The 18,358-nt window shown below is 43.9% G+C and overlaps 1 protein-coding gene across 1 annotated transcript in view; it reads left to right on the top strand.

Annotated features, from left to right (window-relative positions):
• The window catches only part of LOC115947751 (kalirin-like), a 103,721-nt gene that overhangs the window by 73,245 nt on the left and 12,118 nt on the right, over positions 1-18,358 (top strand). Inside the window, exons 8-14 of the mRNA XM_031055875.1 lie at positions 3,830-4,113; positions 4,902-5,006; positions 10,044-10,174; positions 13,810-13,876; positions 15,144-15,247; positions 16,902-16,971; positions 17,545-17,651. Coding sequence (XP_030911735.1) covers positions 3,830-4,113; positions 4,902-5,006; positions 10,044-10,174; positions 13,810-13,876; positions 15,144-15,247; positions 16,902-16,971; positions 17,545-17,651 — 868 coding nt within the window. The remainder of the gene's footprint in view (positions 1-3,829; positions 4,114-4,901; positions 5,007-10,043; positions 10,175-13,809; positions 13,877-15,143; positions 15,248-16,901; positions 16,972-17,544; positions 17,652-18,358) is intronic.

The following is an 18,358-nucleotide window of genomic DNA, read 5'->3' as shown; positions in this document are numbered from 1 at the left end:
GGGGCGGCAGCAGCTGCCTCGCTTATCATGCACTGAGCTGCTGCATCTTTCCGAAAAGCTCTCTGGCTTTTCTTAAACAAACTGTCTCCAAAGAGCTCCATTAATGCAGTTTGCAAAGCACATATGTGCTAGTGCTTTGCAAGAAGAGCGCAGTTATGTGTCCTCCTCTTCCGCTCGATCCACCTGGTGTCTGGGTCTCGGGCCAGTATCGAGTGTCATGATTAATGTGTTTGTAGCCATGTGTGCTGCAGAACAGAGCTCACGCGGCTCAGGAGGTTGTCTGCAAGGTCTTTCCCGGCAGATTTTTTTTTGTGTTTCTTGTTTCTTTCTCTCATTTTGTGAGTTGTGCTCTTCCTTCAGCTCCAGTCCTGCCTCTGCAACCATGTTGCTGTGACCTGCTTTATGTGCAAAGGAGATCGTTCTCAGCAGGGCTGGCAAACTGCGAATGTGACTTGCTCACAAATGTACCCAAATTTGCAGTTCCTTTGAAAAAGGAAAAAAAAAAGCTTATTAATATTGTATGTGGATTCTTGGTGTGGCATGTTTGGTAGCAGTGGGAATTTGGGATGGTGAGATGGAAGTGCTTTGTACCAGTGTAGGGTGTGGGCAGAGCTAAGTCACCCAATGTCGAAGGGCTCTCATGGTGGCTGGGGAGAAGGGAAATTCATGCCAGCCTTTCTCTCCCACCTCCCTGCCTGTTTCCTTACCAGGCAAAATAAGGCCATGTTTCCAGTCTTGGGTTGCATGGGCCAGGCAAAGCATGGGCTCTGTCCCAGATGCCTTACCATGCTCAGCCAGGGCAGTTCAGCAAACAAGGAGAAAGAAAGGGACTTCACATCTGACAGGGTTGCATGGCATGACCAGCATGCAGTAACCCTTTGGTAAACAGCCTTTTTCATCGCCAAAGGCATGACCTTGAGCAGGAAAATCCAGAGCCTTTTTCAGGTGGGATCATTGGGGACAGTGTTAACAGCCTCCCTCTGGAAACCTGTGGGTAGGCTTTTGTTATGGCTGGTGGCTCTGAAGCTCTGATGTTCAGTCTGCAGAGGGTTCCTGGCTCTGGGTGTCACAATTATTACAAGCAGGCAGGATGGGCTGTGGGCCAGCTTGGGACTAGGACTGGTTCTGCCCATGTGCTGCCTTCCTGGGAGTGTCAGGATTACTGACCATCACTTCTCCAGGACAGCTGAGCAGAGTGCCATGGCAGGAGAGGTGCTGTGTGTCTGTTTGTGCCCCAGCTGTGGCTGTGCTGCTGGGCAAAGGAGAGGAGGCAGCAAGGCTGGGGCCTGACCCGGCTGGTAAAACCTGGGGTGTCTCCTGCTGGGAAGAGAGGTCCCTGGCCCTTCACAGGCATCAGGGCTCCTGGACTTGGCCCTGCCTTGAGCCCACTGGGCTGAGATAGGATTGGCATCTCAGTAGCAAACTCTTGGGGTTGTCTCAGGCTTCATTAGCCTCCCTTCCCTTACCAAAAGTTAAATTCACAAATTTAACTTTTGGTAAGGGAAGAGAAGCTAACGAAGGGAATTTAACCAATTTTACCAATTTAACTTTTGGTAAGGGAAGGGAGGCTAACTTTAAGTCCAGTTGCTGTGGACTGGAGGTGGGGATTGGATTGTGTTACTTACAAAGTGTAGTAAAAGCCTCTCTGTACATCAGCTGAGATGGGGTGAGATCAGCTCATCCTTGGTTCTCCTCTGCCTCCAACTGAGCCCAGTCCCCAGCAAAGGCAGCAAGTCTGCGATACAGCTTCTCACCCCAAATCATCCCTGGAGTAGCAGCCCCACAGAGTTTCTCCTTCTGACTGCAGCCCAGCTCCCTTTGCTGCAGGAATTCCCGAAGTTAATCCTCCTGCAGCTGCAGCAGGAGCATGGGCACCTGAGGGCACCAAGCAAAGCCCCTTGGCCAAGAACCCTCCAGCTTCCCCCACTGCCTGTGGGGCTTTCAGTGCTGCCAGGGCCGCGAGGGCACTTGGAAAATCAAACCCACCATGGTGAAACCCTGCATTCTGCTGACGCAAGGCCACTGATAAACTCGCAGAGCGTCACGTGGAGCCTGCAGGGAGAGCTATCCAAAGCCTATTGAGTGGAAGATAAGCTGTCCCCTGACAAACATTATCTGTCACTCGTTGATTTAGCGCTACTTGGTGTACATGAAATAACATCAGCAGGAGCTGGCTAAACCCCAGGCCTTTTGGAGATAAGACTGCTACTTTGCCCTTACAGAGGAATGCCAGAAAATCCCCAGCAGCTCCACCTGGGATCAGCTCCACCTGGAACCTGTCCTCCTCTCAGTTCCTCTTGCACTCAGTCCTTTTGTCAAAAAACAGATGATTGAGATTTTCTTCTTGTCTGGGAAGTGAACTTTGATTTTTCACTAGCTTGTTAAAATTATTTCTGTTATGTTCTAAAATTTAACCTTTGACCTCAGGTATGTAATAACTTACTGGTTCAACTTCTGACTGATGCTGTGCTGTAAAACATTCTGACTCCCCTGGTCTGCATTGTGCAAGCTGGCAGACAAGGCAGGATGCAATCTCTGCTCTGTGCACAGACAGCTGCAAGCAGCAGCTCTGCCCAGAGGGGATATGATCTCTTCATGCAGGTAGCAGGAACTGGCTTCTAAAACAATAGAGGTAGTGATTCTCTGCAAGAGTAGCTCTCCCTCAGCATGTGTACAACCCAGCATCTCTAGTGGTATTTATTGCTGAACTGAGAATATCTGGGTGCAGCAGTCTATTTTCATGTGTTGTAATTTAGGTTTATGGTTTCTGCTGGGACAGATAAAAGATTCAGAGATAACAATGTAAAAATGTTTAATCACATTAGTTGGCTCTTTTCTGATGTACAGCCTGAGATATTTCTTATAGGAGTGTGACAGTGTCTGAATTTTGTAAAAAAACCTTAAACTGTGTGGGTTTAAACATCTCAGACCCTGATAGGGAGGAGAGAGAGTTGCCTTAACACGGTTTCAGAAAGTTGAGAGCAAGGCACTTATTCCTGAAGGGCAATTGGGAAATCTTTTAGCAACGTGTTTGTTTTGGTTTTAAAGCCTTACTGACATTGGCACATCTTTGGTCTGTTGCATTTGGGAGAGTAAGGAAGGTTGCAGCCCTTTCTGAGGTGCCAGTCTGAACATGTGTATCAGTGACTGAGGTTGGATGCAGTTCAGCAGAACCTCCTGCTTCTGTATAATGAAACTATTTTTTAATTTTAAACCTTATTGAGAGTTTCCTTTGGTTTGAACAGTTTGTCATCTTTTGTAATTGTTCATTCCATTTTCTTAGTTCTAGCGAATTTGTGAACTCTTCTGACAGATTGTTTTCAAAGGCAAAGGAGATAATTTTAAGGTGCTTCAAAGTTAATAAGTAGTCTAACTAAATCATGTCATTGGGGTCGGGAAACAGCTGAGAAACAATTATGGAACCTGACAATGTGTTGGTGGCTGTCAGGTCTCCTGTAGTAGGTCTCCTTTTTTGTGCTTATTTTCTTCCTGGCAATTCACAATGAAATTGTGGGAAGAAGCTGAGAAATTCAGCACTTAGCATGAAAATCAGGCTTCCATAAAAAACCTGAATAAAACCCTGCATATAAAAACCTCGGCTGTCTGCGAGCTTTCATAAGGACAGATAGCGTGGTAGGAAATGAGAGAGGCGTGGGAGATTGTGGGAAATGCCCATTGCAGGGCATATTCCTCTCTCTGGTGAGCAATAAAGTTTGCATAAAGTCCATAGGTCACGGAGCCTTTCCCCAAGGCAGGCAGTACTCATGCTGGGTGCCGCGGGAGCAGAGGGGTGCTGGGATGAGGTCTCACCTGCGCCGTCTCCTTGCAGACGCGTATTCGGTCTCTGCCAACGACAACGGGGGCAAGTCTGACTCCGTGGCCAACTTGCAGCCTCAGCCATCCCTCAACTCCATCCAGAGCTCTCCGGGCCCCAAGCGCTCGACCAACACCCTGAAGAAATGGTTGACCAGCCCTGTGCGCCGCCTGAACAGCGGCAAGACCGAGAGCCACATCAAGAAACAGAAGAAGGTGCGAGATGGCAGGAAGAGCTTTGACCTTGGCTCACCAAAGACTGGAGATGAAACCACTCCTCAGGGAGACAGCGCAGATGAGGTGTGTGCTGGTGTTTGTTGGTGTTTGTTACGGGAAATGCCATCTCCTCCATGGGGTGTGAGTCATGCTTGAGTAAATGCAGTTCCCTTAGGGTCTGGAGGGAACAGCGAATCATACATAAAATTGCATTGTTGCAAACAGCTTGATCATCCAAAGAGAAATGGCATATATAAGGAATAGTGCTTCACAGTTTGCATATATTATTGTCCTTTGATTAGGTTTTTTAATAGCCTGTTAGAAAGCTGCCATGGTCAGAAATGAAATTATTCTTGAGCAGCTATTATCACTTTTTGCTGAGGTTCATATCATCTTTATGCTGCCATGGCAGTGTAATTCCTTAATGAAAGAAAATACTCCAAGAAATAGCCAGGTTTCTGTTAAATGTGCTCTGCAGCTGTACCTGCAGTTTTTCTGCAGGCATGTTCTCTACCAGAATGGCACTTTCCTGATAAAGTGAATGAGGAATTAAAAGCCAAAAATGCAGAAGGTACTAACTGAACTCAAATAAGAGGAACACATTTTAAAAACTGTACATCAAACAGTTTTTATTTAAATGAAAACACTACTATTCTGTCAGCACACAGACAGATGTAGTTGCCTTAGCTGTATCAATGACCTATAAATTGTATTTCTGTAAGCCTTAGAATGCACCAGGATTAACCAGCAAAACCTTATGTCTTTACTGCTTCTCTTCCATTACCTGTAATTCCCTCCTTCCAAAACGATATTGAACTGAAAAGATAAAAGGGTCCTGTCCCTGTTTCTAATTGTATTTAACTTTTCTTCAGAAGAGCAAGAAAGGTTGGGGAGAAGATGAAGCAGATGAAGAGTCTCACACTCCTCTTCCTCCTCCCATGAAGATTTTTGACAATGATCCAACCCAAGATGATATGGTAAGGCCTCCCTTACTATACAATTTTTCTGTTTGAGTGCATTTCTTGCATAGCTGTATCACAGTGGTTTCCTAGTGGTCTTCTGGTATCACGGACCTAGATTTGTGGTTATAAGGGTCTCCTGTGTACAAATCATAATCTAATACCTTTTTCCAAGTGAATTTACAAACAGTGCTAGATAAGCAATTTAGCCCTGGTTTCATGGCAGGTGGATGGTGTGCCTGTGCTGTGTGTGGGCAGAAACTCCCTTCAGATGGATAATGTGTGTTTGCTACGTCTGTTTGAGAAGTGCTGCTGGTGTCTGGCTGTAGCAGTGGAAAGGGTGCTTGGTGGCACCATGCTGGTGGTGGTAGTTCTGTGACATTAAGTCAGGGTTTGCTGTGGTAACTGGCCCCGTGCCTTGCAGAGTTCTATGTTGGACTCTGGTGAGAACCTGTGAATATGGCTGAGACAGTGGTTTGCATTCACAGCCAGTTGTGTCTGTACATGTCCCCCCACCCTTTCCTGGTGCTGTCATCTCCCTTGTAGAAAACCATCCTCCTGTTTTTCAGTTTCCTGCTTTCCTGCTGGCATCTGTTTTTAGCACTGCCACTTCTGTATTGCTGTCCTCTGATTGTAATTGCTGCAGGCAAAGAGGCAAGGATAGGGGAGATTAATAAATTGTCAGGAAAGAAAAACCAAAACAACCCAGAATGTTCTTGGGGAAGGTTCAAGCAGAAGTTTGGAAATACAGAGAGAGGAGGATGTAAATATTTCTGGGACTCAAGGAGCAGAGTGATGGAGTAAAGGATTTGGGGGCTTGCTGCTAATCTGTCAGGAAATGTTATGACATTGTGGTGGCAGCAGGAGCAGAAGGAAGCAGCTGGAGCTGTGGACTCCTGCCCTGTGTGCTCATGGCTCTCTGGTGAGGGGCAGAGGCGAAAGGTCGGCGGAGCAGAGCTCTGGTGGATCCATGCCCAGCACAATTGCTCCTGCCTTGTTACCCGTGGTGTTCAGCTAAATGTTTGGGGCTTCGTTTGCTTTTTGGTTTTGGGGAGATGGGTTGTTGGTTTTTTTTTTGAAGAAAAACAGAAGTGCTACAGCTCGGGTCACTGTTTTTGGTGTCCAACATGCCATGTGATTTCAGGATTTCTTAAATATGTTTCTGACAGCATAAATGTCATGGAACTAAGCTGTTTTCTGCTTCAGATGTCTGAGCTTTACAGAGTGTTTTGGCATCCTTTTTCTTCACCCACTCCTAAAACAGAAGATTAAATAGAATAAGATGCATCTGAAACCCTTTTTTTCGTCTTGTTTTTCTTGCCCTACTCAACCTTTTGTCAGGGGGGTAAAAAATTTAAACCCATGGGGTCATGAATTTCCTGTCACAGGAGCACCATATTAGCAATGTTTGAGCCCTGCTGGAGCTGAAAGCTCTTTAATGGGGTTAATTTGAGCACAGTGTCCTGCTCATGTCCTCCCTCTGTGCTTACAGGCATGGGCTTAGACTGGACCAGCAGCAGCAGGGCAGGGGCTGTAGCTGTGGTAGGTAGGAGATGTCTGCACGTATGGGAGGTGACACTTTTCCCTGAGTCCATCTGCAAGGCAGCAGTAATTGTGCCTCACTGCTCCTGGAGGCTCTCACGAAGACACATTTCATATTAGAAATTCATAATTTGCTTCCTCAAGAGTAGAAATACCATATTTCTCTTTTCCCCACTCAAAGCAGACTCTTGTCGATCACAGAAGTTTTATTTAACCCTGGAATTCTTGTAGGCAGCAAATATTTTCATGCTTCCTTCAGAATCCTGCAGTTATTTACTTTTCAGAGATATTGAGCAATTTCAGTTAAAATAAGTGACAGCAACAGCTGTTTAGTGCCTCCAGAAATTGGACTCCTCCTGCTAGAATGGCTATGTTTGGCAGTTATCATCGATGTATTTGTCCAGTGTCTCTTCAAAGTCCTTATTTTCAGTCTTTTTTTTTCCTAGACACATCCGTCTGCATTGCAGGTGAAACAGGCAGGCTGAGTTTTTACATTAGTATGAGATTCCTTCATTACCAGCCTAATTCCTCAATTACCAGCCTGATTACCTGTAGTTTTTGTTGTTGTTGCAATTAGAACTGTTGATTAGATGTATCATTTGTGAAAGACAACTTGATGAGTAGCAGTGTGTTCATGTTTCTGTTTTGTCACAAGGCTTCTGGTTAGGATTAATCTCCTTTGCTTTTTTTTTCCTTGTTCTGGGCATGTGTCACTCAGCAGGAGCAGCTCCCCAAAGGGCTGCTGAAAAAGGGTGGCCAGCTGTCTAATTCCTGCCATCCCATTTCCCCATCTCCCTCCCCAGCACTGCCGAATCTCAGATGGGTGTTTGCTGGCACCTGCACAGTGACTTCACTGAAATAGCTGCCCTCCACAATACTTTCATTAAGCAGCTGAGGGATGAATAAGCTTTTTCATAATTTATAAAAATTTAGCCATGCTTTAGTCTGTGTCAGCCTGACAACAAAAGGATGTTGTCCAAGGGCTGTAGTTTTAGTCAGGGCTTTTATTGCCTTCAGAAGAAATATGTATGCAGGTGAGCTGATAAATCCCAATTCCCATAGCTATCAAGTGGGTTTGGATGTTCAGACTGAGCTTTCTTAGGACAGCAATCAGGGGGTGATTTTGCCTTGTACAGCAAAAACCTTAAACTAAAGCAGAGTTTTTCTGCCCTCCTGTGCCAGGTACCAGGAGGGGTGGGGCGTGTAGGGGTGTTTTGTCTCCAGTGATTGCAGAGAGGGTACAGAAGAGTTTTAGATGACTGAAGTTGCATGAGTGGGAGATGTCATCTTAAGTTCATTTGGAGTTGCAATTGATCTGTGAGAAAAGCACGGGGGATGATTTGTTCCCCCTGCCTCCCTCCCCTACTGCCTGAAATGCCATGTGTACCTTGTACTTAACTGCTTTTATCAAATATGCATGTATGGGGGAGGGGGTAATTTCTTGCATTTGCAGTAAGAAAATCAATTTTCTGGAGTCTGTAAGACCATAGATGGCCTTAGGAGGAGGAACCAACTTTAAGAGAATTGTAACCTGTTTGTAAATGAACTTCAGTTCTTTGATGCTGTTCCCTGGTTCCAGTCTTGGAGCTGCTGCAGGGAGATGTGCAGCCAGAAGTGGATGGCCATTCCATGCTTGTCTGACACAGCAGCACTCGCTCACCTGACCTGCATGTGTCCCTCTTGCCCTCCAGCTCCCTTTCCACGTTCCTTCTCCTGTCTCAGCAGCTTCTTCACTGACCACCTGGTTTTCTTCTCCCTTCTCATCCTGCTAACTTGCTTTTCCTTTGCCACCTGGTGTCTTGCAGTCCTCTTCTTTGCTAGCTGCTCGACAGAGCTCCTCCGATGTCCCAACTGCTGCGGATCTTGTCAGTGCAATAGAAAAGTTGGTCAAAACTAAGCTGGTAAGTTTAGTGTTGTGAAAACTGTGTACACAACAGGCCCAATGTGATCTAAGGAAGGGCTTTAAAGGCTACCTCTTGTTCTGGTTTCCTTGCTTTCTACCTTCATCTGCTCTGCTTTTATTAACCCTATGTGCTCTGCTTCCCAGTAGTGTTCAGTATTTTGTTCCCCTGTGAGATGAAGCCTACATCTCACATTGGCTCTGCACTGCAAGGTCAAAAGTCACTTCTGGAGTGGGCATTGCAGAGCATAAGCTACTGCACTGTACAATTTCTGGGGTCTTGTTAGTATTCAAATATTTTACACAGTGGGATGTTTTGTTTGTTTTAAAGTGTGTTCTGAGGCACAGGGGTTTTACTACCCAATGTGAATTTGTTTGGTGTTCTGGTTTCAATGAAAAGACTCTCTAAAGAGTAGAACTGCTTGAAGTATCACAGCTGTGCTTTAATTTTACAAAGATTCATGTGTCACTTTTAATCAGCCTTGTCAACTCTTTCTTGCAGGGAGTGGAATAAGCAATAAAAATGCTCTGGGATTAATTTGTTCAAAAATTTCATATCGTGTGTTCTCACTGTCTGATCCCCATGTCTGGTGGACAAGGAGTAAATCCTGTGTCATATCTTGGCTTCTTTTAAGTTTTCCCAGTGCAGTTCAAAAATGTTAATATCAAAGCTACACCTTTTTCTACATATCACAGGACCTTTAAAATTAGCTAAATGCTTTATCTAAACAAGTTCAATATAATTAACAGGCAGGGATATGATGAGCCTACAAAGATTAATTTCCTTACATCTACTGGAATGATGAAGAGAGTAAAAAAAAATCTAAAAATCCCCACAGTGATCATTAAATTACTACAGCTCTGAGCAAGCATCTTTACCTCTGTTCTTGGGGAAGTGAATCATTCCAGAAGACTTTGGTATTTTCTCGGTTTGAGATGTTGGTACATGAAAGAGTCAGTGTTTACAGCGTGCTTGATAAGGCATGAGTGGTAAAAGAGCTCTCTGTGGCATGGGAAACCAAGAAGGCTATTCCCAGAAAATTAACTTAAAATAGTTTTATTCCATTGAGGGACTAACAAACTGAAAAATATTTCATTAATCCAGTCAGACATATTTTTTGGATGATATTTTATTTTCTCTCCCCCACACGCAGTCTATTAGACTATTACAACTACTTTCAAGGGATTTGGGGCAAACATTAATTATTGTGGAACCTTACTGTGTGTCCATCTATTGCTATTTCATGTTTTATTTTACTACAAGAATCCCCCATTCAGCTTTTGGCAGAGGAGCTTTTAACCACATGTAGCCTAACAATGGTCCTGATTGAGACATCAGGATATTTTCAGGTTGATTTGAAATAACTTGGAAGAAGTTTTTTTTCTCAGATCTACTGGAACATCTTTTTCCACCTTCTAACAAGAGGATGACAATTCCACTTTTTTTTTTGTGGGGTCCTACATAAACCTAAAACTAGTCTGGTTGTGTTTTATGAAATTCTGCAGGAGAGTATTTCTGAATACTTTGTAGTGTTGGTTGCAGAACTGACTTGAATACTGATGCTGAAGTTCAAGGAGAATGTTTATTCTATTGTTCTTTGGGGTTTTTTTAGACCCTTGAAGGAGGATCTTACCGAGGAGGCTTAAAAGATGCCACTGGCTGCTTGAATGAAGGAATGACGCCTTCAACTCCCCCACGAAACCTTGAAGAGGAACAAAAAGCCAAAGCAATGAGAGGCAGGATGTAAGTTGTGTTACTGGTTCTTTCCAAAATATGTACCCCAGGAGGACACACAGCAGCACTCCAGGCTTACTTTGTAGTCAGTGAGTGACCATGGAACTGAGAGTAAAACTGTGTTCTGCTTGATTCCTGTTGTTCTTAACCTGTAAAAACACTTCATAAAAGCACTTCCACACACAGGAAATTCATCATCATTCTAAAATGTACAGCTTTTACACCAGATAGCAAGTATCTTTTGCTGTAAAAGCCTCTGAAGAGCTCAACAGGTATAACTGAGATGTTTGCATTGGTAATTACAGCATTGCCAGAGGTGAAATCAGCTCTCAGAGGGGGGATATGTGGTTGACCTTATTAGCTACCTTTGAGAAAAAGAACAGAGAATCCCTCTAGGATTTTTTGAAAGAGATGTTTTTTGCCCTCTTTTTTAGCAAAGGAAGGGAGAGAATTCAGATGCATCTGTGGTGGAAACACACCACTGCAAAGAAAGTTCCATTTGGGAAACCCTCATGTTCATGTTAATGGGAGAAAAAAGGAGTGGTGACAGCTCATGAAAGTTATTTTTTAAAATTAGCTGTACACCCCCTTAAATTTAAGAAAAATAATGCTTTTTCCTTCAAAGCCTGTAATGATTAAAGCATTTCTTAAATGTGTGTTCAGCTGAAGAACACAGAGAATTGGAGCAACAGGAATCAACAATTATATGAAAGAAAGCTGAGGTGGCTGTGTTCTTTGCATCACCTCTTACACTAACAGTAACTGCAATGATCTAATGAAATGGTCCTAATGAATCTCCAGTGAGATTGGGGGGAAAAGTAATGTTCCATACAGCTCTCATGGGAGTGTGGTAAGGTCAGAGGTGGAAGATCACCCCATTTGGGAGAGGTGCCAAGTCAGGGAAGAGCAAGGAGGTGGTTAAGAGTAGAAGATGAAGTAGGAGCAAAGTGTCACAGGTCTGTGAAAGCCATTATTTGCTCCTGCAGTTTGCTGCAGGAAGCCAGAGAAGGGATACAGTGAGGGACTGCAGCAACTCCCAGCAGCAGACGAGGACATGACTGTCCTGGATGTGTTTCCAATGGCAGAAGTTTTCTACAAGGCAGCTGTCAGCCTTCCTGCAGGGACTCTCTGCCCATGGCTGTCTCCTAGAAGCTCCTCAGTATTGCAGGATCTGGAGTTCCACTGGTAGCAATTCATTGTTAGGTAGCTGGCAGCTAACTGCAGGTTGCAGTTTTAGTGCAGAGACCTCTGCCACTGTAAGCTCAGCTACAGGAACGCTTCTGGCAGGGGACTGGCAGCCTATTATGTGCAATTAGTAGCTGCCAGAATCCCTAAACTCCAGGATGTTCAGGAGCACCTGCTAGTGGCTTTCAGCACAAGACATCTGTCTCCCCTCCAGCTCCTTTGTGTCTGTGTTCTGTGTCCCTGCAGCTTGCTGGGTTTAATTCCATAGTCATGTGAGGCAGCTGATCAGCCAGCTTGAGCTGTGACCCTCCAATCCCCACAAAACAGCAGCTGAACCCTTGCATAGGCATGGGCAGCAATGTCCTCTGTTCCTGGCAGCACATCCGTGCCAGCAGTTAGCCCTGGTGGGGGGAAGCTCCTTATTCCACCAAGCCTGATTGCTGCATTTCTGTGAGCAGTAAGACAATAGTCTTATTGAGTGTCATTGTTCAGTATAGGTCTAATACAGAGTTTCCAAGTTATCCAGCTATTCAGACTCAGTCAGAAATCCTGTTCTTTTCAGTTTAAATACAGCTGTGTAGTCAATACCTGCTGGTGACCAAGGCACTTTGCAGATAGCTCTCTGGCCTTGCTCCCTGTTATCAGAGCAGGAAACAAGTGAACTTGAATTTTTGCCTACATGCAACTTAGAAACTTTAAATTTGGGAGGACCTCTAAGATGCTGCATCAGATAGGCTTCAGAGAGTGAGTAGAGATGGTCAAGGCTGATTTTCCTGTTTGGTAGGAAGAGAGGAGCAGAGGGAATCCTGGTGCTGAATTTCAAGCAAGCAGTGGAGGTGCAGACCCTGAATCACAGTAGAGGTGTGAATTGGCAGCCTTTGTCTGTTCACCAGAAACCTGATTGCTGCACGAATTTTTAATACACACCTGCCTGCATGTCCTGCAGTGTTATATACTAGAAGTACCTGCTGCTTCATTTTTAGAGCAGAACTTGGCCAGGTGAATCCTTGCAGTAACCTTGTAGATGGATCCCATTCCCTCCGCAGCTCTCTGTGCCTGTTGGGAGCAATGCAAACAGAGGCGGTGCCAGCTGGAAGGTCCCCTCCTGGCCTTCCTCCCCAGGCAGAGGGGACTGTGGAGCCTGTCCCAAGGGCAGAGGGGGCTGTGGAGCCTGTCCCAAGGGCACAGTGGGTCAGGCAGCCCGAGGGGCTGTGCAGCACACGCCTGCTCAGGCCATGTGCTCTGGGAAAGAGCAGCCTCTTGCCTTTTGCCTCACACGTGTTTGCTGTCCAGGCACAACTTGGCACAGTGCTCCGGGGAGCACAAGGGTCTGGTGTGGCTGCTGCCTGCCCTGTCTGCTGCCAAGGGGGCTGGATTTCACTCTCAAACCAACAAGAAGCTGTTTGACTTTTTTCTGCCACATGGCCAAAGTATCACCTCTGCTTTGTCTGAGCAAGGGACACGTTGCAAGCGCAGCAGGAGCAGGATTTATTTTCTCAGTAGCCTCTCATAACTAAATTTCTCCTTGCAATGCCAGTCTGGTTGTTTTTTTCCTCTCCAAGCTTTATCTTAGCACTGTTAGCCCTCAGCCCTATCCCTTCAAGTGGGTCAGTCTGGTGTTTGATGTGGACAGAGCAATATCAGACATGAAAGCACTCCTTTGTCTTGTTAGCCTTGATACTGCCATAGCAAACTTGAGGACAGATGGAGTTTATTTGTCATATGCCAAATCTGTGTATTGGCATAATTGAGAGACAAACTGTCTTCAGCAATCTAACTTTTTTTAATTATCCTCAAAAAACCATTATGTGATTAGTCAGTTTGAGTTACAAAGGAGGGGCTTTTTTAGCTTGCTGTTATTTGCATGCATCAGGCCTTCATCAGATGACTCCCCTACCTGGGGTTATTAGCTCTGAAATCAGAGTTAAAACATTTGACACCCACACATAGATTACCTGCTCCAAAAGATTAAGCTCTTAGCTATGGCAGGAGAGGGGATTTCTTTTCCAAGTGTTTGAAACTCCCAAATTGATACTTAATTGATGAATCTTGGGCAAAGCCAGATGGACTGGGACAAGGAATCCACTCCTGCTTGCTGGAAAGTGGGTCAGGAGGTGTATCCATCATTCTCAGGGGAGCTGCAGAGGGGATGGGGAGAGGAGATCAGGGAGGGGTCGTTTAAGGTACAGGCAGCTGTTTGTGCTGCTGCTCTTGCACCATCCTGGGACATGGTGGGGAAGAGGGATAGCAGGAAAGAATGGTTAAGAGATTTGAAACTACTCTGAGCTGACATGTGATGTTTTTGTCTGTTACATTCCACTGAGCTCTGAGTGAAGGGTGACTTGTGTTATGTGATCTGGATGATGATGGGGTTTTATGGTGAGGTCGTATGTGGTAAAGGAGCAAATGGTAACATCAAGGAATATGGTCAAATACTTGTGTGTTCTGTTTTAATTTAGGTTTGTCCTAAATGAGCTGGTGCAGACTGAAAAAGACTACGTCAAAGACTTGGGAATTGTTGTGGAGGTGAGCTGAAGCAAACCCTGCTATGCAAAATGTTTTCCCACTAAAAAGCACCATGCTGACAAGTGACAACAAAAAATACAGCAGGAGAAACAAACTGCTTTATTTTGCAGTCTGCTTCCATGGTCCCCTTCTCATGTTGACAGAAACAAGAAGAAATGCCTTTGGAAACTATTTTTGTTTCCATCTAGCAAATGTTGTATTTTAGGTTCAGTTCCAGTGTGCAAAGGTTTTTCTTGGCTACCCTACTTGTGACAAACTCTTTTTGCTGTAATGCAGCTTTGGAGGCATTGGTGGAAAATTAACTTATGACCCTACCACTTATTTCATGTTTTTCTTCCCATCATATTGGGTAATGGTAACACATACTTTCCTTGAATTTGCACCTGGACTTATGTCCTGTGTCTGAGTACCTTTCCAGAAGCTGGGCCTGGAACTGTGTTGAGGTGCATGTGTGTCCTGTAGATTATTGTTTTGCAAAAAAGCCTGAGATAAAAGAGAGTTTGAGGGGTTTTTGCATTAAAAACAGCTTTCTTTTTTAAGCTTCAATTTGCAAAGATTTGGCTGATCCCTAGGGATCACCTGTCACATCTAACTCAGTGCAGGGTTCAGTTTTTTTTCCCAGCAAGAACTCAAAACTGGAGACATGTGATTCACTAGTGGCATCCACTAGTCCAGAGAGAATTATCAGTCTAACAGTGATTTTCAACAGCTTCCAAACTTGAAAACATTTGTGTTATGCATGCACCACTGGCAAACCTGACAGGGCTGTCATGCTCCAAAGACTTAGAAAAGAAACTCTCAGGAGGTGTGAGGAATCCTGTTCTTGTGACTCTAAACTTACTGCTTGGCTTTGTGCTCCCACAAGATACTCACAGTGATGAATGGAAGAACTCTGTACAGTCTATAGACTGTATAGACTCTACAAAGTCTGATTTCCTCCTCTTACCAGAGAAGCCAAGAGCTTGACAAGCTACTTTGTTTAACTTTTATCTTAAAATTGCACTTGTCACTTCAATTGCATCTAATAATGTTTTGTGTAAGTATTGCAGATATTCTAAACAGATCCCTTAAAGTTTTAAGCAAGCTGTGTAATTTAAAGTATCTACTTAGGTTTCTGGTTTAAAATTGTATGAAAGGTATTTTAAGCATTTTCAATGTAAAAAAAACCTGGCATTAAATTTTTGCTTCTTTAAAAAACAAAAAGAGTGTAATTGTGCTCCCCCTTCAAATGAGTGCTTTGCTGAATCAGTGATCCTTAATCCTAAAGGGCTTCATGAAGAGGATGGAAGAAAAAGGAGTTTCTGAAGATATGAAAGGGAAAGACAAGATTGTATTTGGCAATATTCACCAGATCTATGACTGGCACAAAGAGTAAGTTTTTCATTTAGTTCCTCTTTAAGATGTGTCTCAGCAACATCTTCACATGCAGCTGATGGGATCACAAAGGCTGACCATACCAGTGGTGTTTGGCTAGAAAGGTGATAAAAGGCAAATTGCTTCAAGGTCCTTCTCACCTGAAAGCCCTAGCATGCTTTGGCCAAGTTGATGCTTTTGGCTCTGAGTTAGGAACTCCATTCCTTGAAAATCTTACTCACAGAAGCAGATTTTGAAAAGCTGCTGGAAACACAAGCCCTGGGCCATTTCCCATTTAACTTTGTGAACAATGTCTTGCTTATGGACAATATGGTCATCATTTCAATTCTGCCACTCAGAAATTCTCTGCAGCTCCAACTAACTAAACTTTGAGCATGCATGCACAGACTTGAACAGTGGGCATTGGGCTGGATCTTCCTTCAGCTCTGGACATTTCCCTTGCCCAGGAAGCAGAGTATCCTTGCTGTCATGTGTCCCATAGGTGCTCATCCCTTTGTCTGTGCCTGTCCTTATGTTCTGACAGATGACCTTGTGAGCACAAACTAAAAAATGGCAGAGAAAGCTCCACTTTATGTAAGGTTGATACCAGAAAATGGAATGTGTTTACCAGTGCCATTCCTTGATTAAGTGTGAGGATAGGAGTTTTCTGTAACACAAATGGAAAGATTCCCTATTTTTAGCTCTGTATATCTGGGTCAAGAAGTCTATTTAAATGCAGATGAATGTAGAATTTATAGAGGATTGGGTTATGGAAGCAGCTGTATCCAGTGGTAGCAATGGAGATTTTTAATTGGGACATCTGTCCAATTTGCATCATTTTTTGAAGTTCTGGGATTTCTTGGGATCAGAAAGCGTGTCCTCTCACAAAATCTGGCTACTCTTGCAAATCTGTGGAGTCATTTGAGGCTGAAATCCTGAAACAAAAAAGAGGAAGATCATGGACAGGATGATTGTCTGGATTTGCCTACCAGATAGAAAAATCTAGCAGTGTTTCTGAAGTTTTTAGCTCACTTTGAGGCATCCCAGAATATTCTTAATAAGGGCATTTGAGCTAGAATGAATGACCTCCCTGAAGCTGCAAGTCAAGATGGAGATGGAGTTTATGAATTACTTTGACTATTATGAATTAGATATTGCAATTTATTATGAAATTAAAACCAGTGGGAAATAGAACATACCATAACTCCACCAGCAAATCATGTTGATTCATTTATTCAGGTGGAAGCATGTAGCAGTCTCTTTCATGTTGACCAGTACTCTAAATCTGCTCATGGAACTGAGAACTCCTGCTAAAACTGGAGTTTTCATAAGCTGAGTTTTCACAAGCATTTTGGTATATGGGAGGGTTTTACTTTGGGAGTTCTCAGTGAAGGAAAGCAACTCTTGCAATTGGATAGTGATCAGCGCTTTCTGAAAACTGAAACCACTGTCATAGTAAAGAGCAGACAGTTTGCAAAACAAGACATCCACATTTCACAGCTCTCATCTAATGATTTAGAAATGCCACCATTAAGGGCTGAAGCCAAGCTTACCTTTTAATTTATTACTGAATGCTGGAGTTAAAATGCCACTGTTACATCTGAAGGATGACTTGTTTGCTGCTGGGATGAGCTGAAGAAGTGTTCTGAAGTGTTCATATCCTTTCTTTTAGCTTTTTCCTGGGTGAACTGGAAAAATGTCTTCAAGAACCTGAGCGTTTAGCACAGCTTTTTATTAAGCATGTAAGTTTTGTTTTGTTTCCTATATCTATTACAATTGCCTTTTAGGGTGTGATGGCTCCTTTTCAAAAACATCTGTTTGTGTTGACTCCATACTTTTATGTGTCTAAACTGAATTTAAACATAAAGTTTCCCTATCGTTAAACATTGTCAGGGGCAGCTGGATTGCACTAAGGCATTAATCATTGTCTTCTTGCAGACAACTTACTTGGGGGGCAGAATTGATGTGGTCAAGGACATCTGCCAAAATACAATTATGGCAGATGCTTGCCAACTGCTAGAATTTACATGTTCATGTGATCTTAGCCAAAGCTTAACTCTGGAGGAAATTTCAGACCTGTCAGTGTGGGTATAACATCTCTCACTGGCCACAACCCAGAAAGCTCCCCTTACCTAAGTGCAGATGTGGAGAACAGAACCAGTTACCAATTTTCTTTCCTGCTTTAGCAAACAAAATCTTTTATTAAACCAAAAATAAGGAAGACCTAGGAGAATATCATAGCAACTTTCTGCCACTTTTTAATACCAGAAGGGTAGCCAATATCTCACTGGGTGCTGTGCCTCTTGCCTTCACAGGAGCGGCGATTGCACATGTACGTGGTGTATTGCCAAAACAAGCCCCGCTCTGAGTATATAGTAGCTGAGTATGAAACGTACTTTGAGGTAAGCACAGCTCAGTGTACATTATTGCTGTTTACAGCTCTGAGTCCAGGTCAAGGAGACCGTTCTGTAACCTGTGGGGTTTGCCTAAAACAAACTCCTGAGGATTTTGGTACTGCACGTGGTGCTGAGGTCTCTGCCATACGGAGAAAGTGTTATTATTTAATTGCTTTCAAATTCTCATATTGTGAATTTCTAATAAAAATTTAATTCAGTACTAACTGTGTGTGGCCCTCAGAGTACCACGAATGCACTAATTTCTGTTCCAAGTAAAACGAGACTTTTAAATCAGTAGTGTACAAAAAACAGGGGAGGTAAAAGCTGTTGGAGCTGGGTGGTGCCTCTCATAAATCCCCAGTAACTCTGTCTGTTTCAAGAAGTCTTCGGGACTAGACACATTTCGATAGTAATGTGAAAGAAGCTTGTTTAACAAGGGAAAGATGTTCTGCAGGACTCACTGGTGAGCTAATCCCCACTGCAGTGGGGAGGGTGACCCTCAGCCCTCGCTGGGCTGCTGGCTCAGCTCAGAGCAGGAGGGATCCTGAGCTTCCCAACGCCTCCCAGCTCAGTCACAGCTTCTACCCAGGCCTTGCCTAAATAGGGTATGCCAGATTTTTAAATCCTCAGAAATTCCCTCTTGCAAACAAAAGATTAAGAACAGACCAACTTTCAGTGGAAATAAGTCTCTGCTGAGACATTTTATCATTTTGTCTGTCTTACTCTGTGATTG

Source organism: Geospiza fortis, unplaced genomic scaffold (assembly GCF_000277835.1).
Source record: "Geospiza fortis unplaced genomic scaffold, GeoFor_1.0 scaffold112, whole genome shotgun sequence".
NCBI lineage: Eukaryota > Metazoa > Chordata > Aves > Passeriformes > Thraupidae > Geospiza > Geospiza fortis.
This window is presented reverse-complemented; position numbering and strand designations above follow the sequence as displayed.